This window comes from Cervus elaphus, chromosome 22 (genome assembly GCF_910594005.1).
Source record: "Cervus elaphus chromosome 22, mCerEla1.1, whole genome shotgun sequence".
In the NCBI taxonomy this organism is placed as follows: domain Eukaryota; kingdom Metazoa; phylum Chordata; class Mammalia; order Artiodactyla; family Cervidae; genus Cervus; species Cervus elaphus.
In genome coordinates, this window is record NC_057836.1 from 41,838,779 (window position 1) to 41,845,726 (window position 6,948).

Genomic DNA, 6,948 nt, shown 5'->3' on the forward strand with positions numbered 1-6,948 from the left:
AGGACCCAGTTTGAGAAGATGCAGGCATCAGAGCATAGAGAAATTGAAATGCCATGCTGAATAAGGAATTTCGCTCCTGTAGAGAACAGCAAGAAACTGAAGGCATTTAAATCAGGAAATGGTGCGCTGAGATTTTAGAAAGTTTACTACCTAGGTGGAGAACAAATTGGAGTAAGGCGAGTATAAGCAGGAAGAGGTCTTACGTTCCAAGTAAATTTTTATCTTCTTAACATAGAATCCATCTTTTACTACCACTTCCGGCAGTCCCACATCACCACTTGACATGTTAATGGGTGATCAGTCAATATTTCCTTGTACATTCAAAATATCCCAATTACACATATTCAGTTTGCACTGAATCCTTCCTGTGGATCACCACGGTGGAGCCAAACCGGGAGGATGACAGTTGCATATACACTTTTGTCTTAGAGTGGATGGAAGGTGCTCAAGTATTTCCTATTGTTTCTCTGTCATTCTGGAAATAAAGAGAGGAAGAAAAAAAATCTCCCCAAAAGGTAGGCAGACTTTTTCTAAGTGATTAGAAAAGCTGACTATGTTCATTGTGGCAAGGTTGATTCTACATCTGCATAATATACATTTACTGTCATTCTCTTATCTTTTTGGAGTGTCTATTTATCTGTAATATTTTGATATTCTATAATAAGTTCCTGTGATCTGTCAAGAAAAGTTTAAATTTATATTCCTCCTTCAAAAGAAAAGGTCATCAAGATACAATAATTCCAATGTGATCTTCCTCACCACCATCCTGTGACCATACTAGTGAGATTTAAGATTTAGTGGGAATAATTTATTAAGCATCTAGTGAGTAGTATTTTCTTCTGGATATCAAGGAGTTGCAGAACTTTGGTTATGATGTTTTGGCCAATTAATACTTTTAAGCCTAAAGCTGACTATTCCAAGAACACAAGTATGTGAATTCTTTCAATGGTAACAGCAAGCTGTGTTTTCAAATGCTCAAGTTCTTTTTTCTGAATATTCATTTTCATTTAAGTCTACATATTGACTGGGCTCCTCAGCTCATCTTTAAGCACATTTTCTTAATAACAGAGCAACTGTTTTTATGTCATATATCCAGTCACCATTAATGGCATTACACAAAAGATACACAATAGATTTTTCAATAATTCTAAGAGGACCTGAAATTCTGCTTATTGTTCTTATCCTAATAAGTCAGGGGATGGTTCACTCTAATACAAAGATTAAATATTCTACTAATTGTATTTCTACTAATTGTCTATTCCCATTTGCAACACTCTTTTTACTATTTACTCTCCCAGAAGAAGTATGATATTTATGTCTTCAAACATTTGTGTACATGCACAAAATAGCTGGTGTCCAAGACTTACCTCAGAATTGTATAATTTAAAATTCTTGAATGTCATCTGAGATAGTACCAAATGATCTTGTTATAGACAGTATTAATCAAGTCTGATATAGAAATTCCAGAGGTTTTAGCAACATATTTGTTATTTATATTTCATTATTATTAAAGATATGCTTGTTCTCTCAGAAAATTAAAAAAAGTTTTTAATAATTTCTATTGATCAGACCAGAAATTCAATTTGAATGTAAAATTAATGTTAACTATTTGAAGATAATATGTAAAGCCTTATTTTAATACATAGGAAAAAATTTAAAGCTGATATTCAAAACAGTTAGGAGAAGGTGAACAACATATGCCTAGAATATCTAGCTCAAGTGAGCTACCCTCTGTTCTCATGACTGAAACTTACTAACACAGGGCATAAATAACATTAATGCAGTCTTTAAAAAGTCTAAGTGAACAGCTGTCTTCTCTTAAGGTAATTTCTGATACCTTATCTGGGACGTAGAGCAATGTACTTTTATAATCAAACACTGTTACATTTCAATTGACTCTTAAGCATCCCTACTCATGCCCTCACTCAAGACCTTATCCATAAAAGATGTGTTTTCACCATTATCTAGGGATGAGGAGTTAGTTTTTTTGGTAATCAGCATGTTGTTAATATTCTATTTCCTTTGACTAATTATAATCAGAAGAATTTCTGAAAAAAAAAAAAAAACACTTTTAAAAATTATTGCAATTGCTTTGCCAGACACTACGCTATATTATATATTAGGCAGACAACGAAGAACATTAAATCAGGTGGCACTACTGATACTTTACCTTCACAGCAACACGGCCATGTTCCTGCCACCCCACCATCTAACTTTTTTTCCTTCTCTCCAGAATTCTCCTATTTTGTAAAGGACTAGTCGCCTTGTTCCCAGAATTGCTTCATTCCTGGAATTCCTTTTTTTGGCAACAAATAATTCACACAGGATTTAAACAATGTCCAACAACCCTCACCCCCCAGCCCCAATAATACCTATTAATTGCCTTTTTTTGTTACCTTAGCCAATTTTTAGTCCTTTCCCCCCAAATCCTTCTGATCACAGATATTCAAAACATCTTGGCCAGGAAAACCATTTAAGTAAACAGCACGCCTTTGGTTGATTTCCAAAGTTGCAAATTTTATTAGGATATTGTTCATTGTGTTTATAAGTATTACATATGACAACTTAAAACATGACTTCCTTACCCAGGCACCCAAGGGGGAACTGTTATAATAAGTAAAGTAGTAGTATTTTCAAAATAAATGTAGTAAATAGGATATGGACACTTAAAATTCTTCCCTTTGCTAATATAATAATGGACTTCCAATTTGTAAATGAGTTCTAACTTTTATAAAAGAATTAAAATTTTCTATAATACAGACTCATATCACAATGCTGCTCTGTTACGTCTCCCCAACCCCCAAGAGTTACAGCCAATTTTAAAATGTTCAACACAATTTAAAAATAACATCAAAAGTTAGAGTAACTTACAATGAAAACCACTCACTTACATAAAGGCATTAGAGAGAAGTTGACAAGTTAAAGAACCCTGCAGGATATTTATCAACAAATATTTATCTCATCTCTGCTTTCAGCAGCTTATCTGCTGCTTCAATCTTACAGGTATGTCAACAATTCAGAATTCTCCAGGGCCCTGGAGCAGTTAACATTAGGGTCATTTCTTCCTGGAATTTATATTGATACAGGATTCTTTCCAGACCACCACAGTTTCAACAGTCCCCTGTCTGTTTTAACTTTAGAGACAGGATTGTAACATTGAAACAACACTCACAACCCTAAGAAGCCCCCAGACCTTTTCAAAGAACTTTAACAATATACACAAACCACCCCTGGTAATTGTTCCATAGTATGTTAATGCTAAATTCCTCTGAAGCTCATTTCCTCTTTGAGTCTCAGAAGCTTTGTTCCTTAGTTGGACTCAAGCAGTTATAGCAGAAGCATCATGACAGGGCCCTTTGTTCTACCACATCAATTCTGTGAACTGTGTAATATTCTTGCTGTTCCCCCGAAAATGCTCTTCCTTCAACCCATTACCTATGTCCAATCCTACTGAATTTTTGAGACCTAAAATCCCAATTCCTCCAAGAAACTTTTTAAAATTCCCTCCAGAAAATAGTCTAACTCATACTTCTAAACTCTATAATTTGTTGGCTGTTATTCCTTTGGGTAGCTTACCATTTTTTATTTGATAAACACATTTTTTAGAGAGCATTTTCCTTCTACAGACTTGGAACTCCTTGCTTTAAAGCAAAAAGAGTGTGTGTTTAGTTCAGCACCTGCACAGTGCCCTGAATGAAGACTAGACACACCAGAAAGTTCTTGAATTCTCCACACAACACGAATGCACCATTTTCACGAGAACAAAGCATGTGTGGGTTTGGGACTAAGCGTCCAATAAATACTGAGAGACTGACAGACTTTTCATATGTGAAATGGATCCTCGTATCTATCTCATATAATTATTTGAAGGATATAATAAAATGCAAATGTAATCTTGAACAGGGTTAGGCACATGGTAGATGCTCAGCAATGCTCCCTTTCCTTTTGTTCATTCCCTATATTTACTGAATAGTTGATGTCTGGTTGCTCTTCCTCGCCATTCTCAAAGGGTAGGAAGAATATTTCATGTGCCTTCCTTGTGTTCCCCTATGCAGAAGCAGCTAGTCTGGCTCCAGTTTAGCACTGGATCTGCACAGACTAAAGGAGTACAATGATCTCACTGGTCAAAAACTGGCCTCAGTGGTCCTGGGGTCTTTAGTCAGATTCCTAAATGTAAATTAGGTTCTTGTTTTCCATGTGCTATGGCAGTTCTGTGTCACTGAGATGTCTCCGCTCTCTCAGAACTCTATCAATTATATTTAAAGGAAAAATGGAAATGGACCACAGAGAGGCTTGGGTCTAATAAAAATCCTACTTTGTATTAATTACCAAAAAGCTTAACAACATAACTGATGAGTAATTTAAAAATTGAGGTTTGGGAGTTTTTCGGCTACTTACTATCCGTGGGAAATAAAGTGTTACTTAACTGCTTAGCAAAGCAACCTGCCTCACAAGCATCCCCCCACCCCCGCCCCCCGGGAAACATAAATAACACAATGAATACACACCACAAAGTCCAATTCTTAGCACATAGTAGGCACACAATTACATCAACTCTAATCATTAAACAGCTTCTCTTTACCTTTCAAGTATGGAAATATTGATTGCCTGATCCTTTAAAATTATTTTGCACAAATGGAAAACAATACAGCCTCTCAGCTTCTCCTGTTTCATATCTCTGATCTGGTCTGCAAGCATTTTTCTTGTTCCTAATCGATTCTACATTTGTCATTTCTCAAGTTAACTTCCTAGGGAAACAGTTCAACATTGCATGAAACAACTGGTAAGCCAACTTAACTGTTTCTCTCCTCTTCTCTTTATTTCCATAATAAGCCTAGAATACTTTTATATTAAAAAATTAAACAACTAATAAAATAATTACTGGGGGATCGGATCATCTGACTTTTAGCAAGAGAGAAAAGGTATTTCACATTCTCTAATTTTCAGAAGTGGTTTGCCATCTTCTTCCCCTTCCACCTCCTTGACTATCAATTACTAATATAGTTTTTTTTTTTTTTTTAAAAAAACAAAACCAAACCTTGTTCACCTTCAAAGTTTAATTTTTCGGAAATACCAGCGCTGTGCTCACGAGTGCGTTGGCAGGGCACAGCAAGCAAGGCAGGCGGGACTGCTGCTGGCCGGGTCAAAGTCCCCTTCTTTCTCCTCCTCCTAGTCAACCCACGGGGTGGTGTGATTGCTCTCCAGCCCAAAGACTCCCACCTTTCACTTCCTAGATGAAACCACTCGCTCCGTACACTGGGTGGAGTGCCCCGAAGTATCTGGGCAAGGCCCACAATCCCAATCCATAGGTTGTAGGAGCGCCAGTACTTTCAGGTTTTCTTCTTAAAAATATTTATGGAGGTCACAGATCCTTTAAAATTTTTAATAAAAGCTAGGGGCGCTTTCTCCCAGAAAAAAATGATCATATCAAATTTCTGCACAGAATTTCAAAATGTTTACAAATTCCTGGAACCTCCAGATGAAGTCCCCTGGGGTCGGGGCGGGGGGCCTAGGGGAGTAGGTCAAGGAAGGGATGAAAATCTTGGACTGAATTCTTTTCAAATATATACATATACATACGTATATGCATTTAATGTACGTAGATACATACATGACAAATCTGAGTAAGAGGTTATTTTAAGAAAGAGTGCCTTTCCAAAGTAAGCTGGTCTGAGTCTGGAGGCGCGACTGGCCGTACAATGGCCCGCAACCAACAGGTGTGCACAAAACCAGGTCCTGCAGCCTCAGGAAGAAGCAAGAGGAAGCAACCGGGCGCTGAGGGTGAACCGGCGGTAGGGAAAGGATAAAGGGCAGGATGAGGGCGGTGTAGGGGACAGCGGGACTCCACTCACCGCTGCCCGCGAAACTGCGGCCCTTCCGGGCCAGGGTCTGCTGCACCTGCTCCTGGATCCGCAGGCTCTTGACCGCCTGGCCGCTGCTCCCCGCCAGCTTCAGCTTGGCCTCGGAAGGCAAAGCCAGGCTGGAGCTGTCCAGCTGCCCCAGGATCTGCTGGCCCAGGACTGTCCGGATGTAGCCGCACTCAGCCGAAGAGCCGGGAGCAGCCATGAGGCCGGAGCTGGCGACCAAGCCGCCTGCCTGCCGCGAGACCTGCTGGAGAAGCTGCGGCGGAGCCCGAGGCACCGGTGCAAGCCCCGCCCCACCGCCCCGGCCCCTCCTCCGGCCCCGCCTCCGCGCCGGTGAGAGGCCGGAGCTGAGGAGAGCTCGGCCTCCGGAGGCCGGAGCCGAGTCTCAGCCCGGAGAGGGGCGCGGCTCTAGCGCGCCTAGCACTCGGCTAGGGAGCTGGGCCGAGCGGACCTCGCGCGCCGACACCTGGCGAGTTGACCTGCTCACAAGGAAGCCGGAGAGGGGCGCGGCCCGCCCTGGGGCGCACACACTCTCAGAGTCACCTCGGATCCTGCGGGCCGGGGCCGCACCCCGCTCTCTATGCCTCGCCCGGCCTCCGCCTAGCCCTCGAGAAGGATGTGATTTCCTCCTGATTGCCGGGGCCGACCTGCAGGCACTTGCTCCCTGGAGGGTCAGTGCTTTTCTTGGGCCGAGGTTTGCCTCTGGGATCTCTGAGGGAGTAGTCTGTCTGGTTCATCAGGCTCTGTCAGACTGAAACATTTCCTGGATCTGAGATGAGAAGGGGCTATTTGATCAGGCTTCAAAAGGCAGTAGAAGAGAAATGTGCTGAGAAGACGACCTGTGTAAAATAAAAGACTTTTTAAAATAGTTTTTTTCTTTTTTTTTCCTTAGTACAGTTTCAGGGACTGTGTCCTTTTTGCGCAGATGCAGTCCCGGAAGCATATGTTCTTCCTTACTGAGAGTTTCTGTTTTCTCTTGCACATACACAAATTGTACCCAGTACACCCTTGCTCACCCACACCTCTCTTATGAACACTCCCACACAGAGAAGTTCCAATGAGAGAGCAGGCACGCTTTCAATAG

The 6,948-nt window shown here is 41.0% G+C and overlaps 1 protein-coding gene across 1 annotated transcript in view; it reads right to left on the bottom strand.

The window, feature by feature from the left end:
• PKP2 (plakophilin 2) overlaps positions 1-6,131 on the bottom strand; it is an 86,168-nt gene extending 80,037 nt beyond the window's left edge. Inside the window, exon 1 of the mRNA XM_043882047.1 lies at positions 5,853-6,131. Coding sequence (XP_043737982.1) covers positions 5,853-6,066 — 214 coding nt within the window. The 5' untranslated portion in view covers positions 6,067-6,131. The remainder of the gene's footprint in view (positions 1-5,852) is intronic.
• Positions 6,132-6,948: the final 817 nt, after the last annotated feature.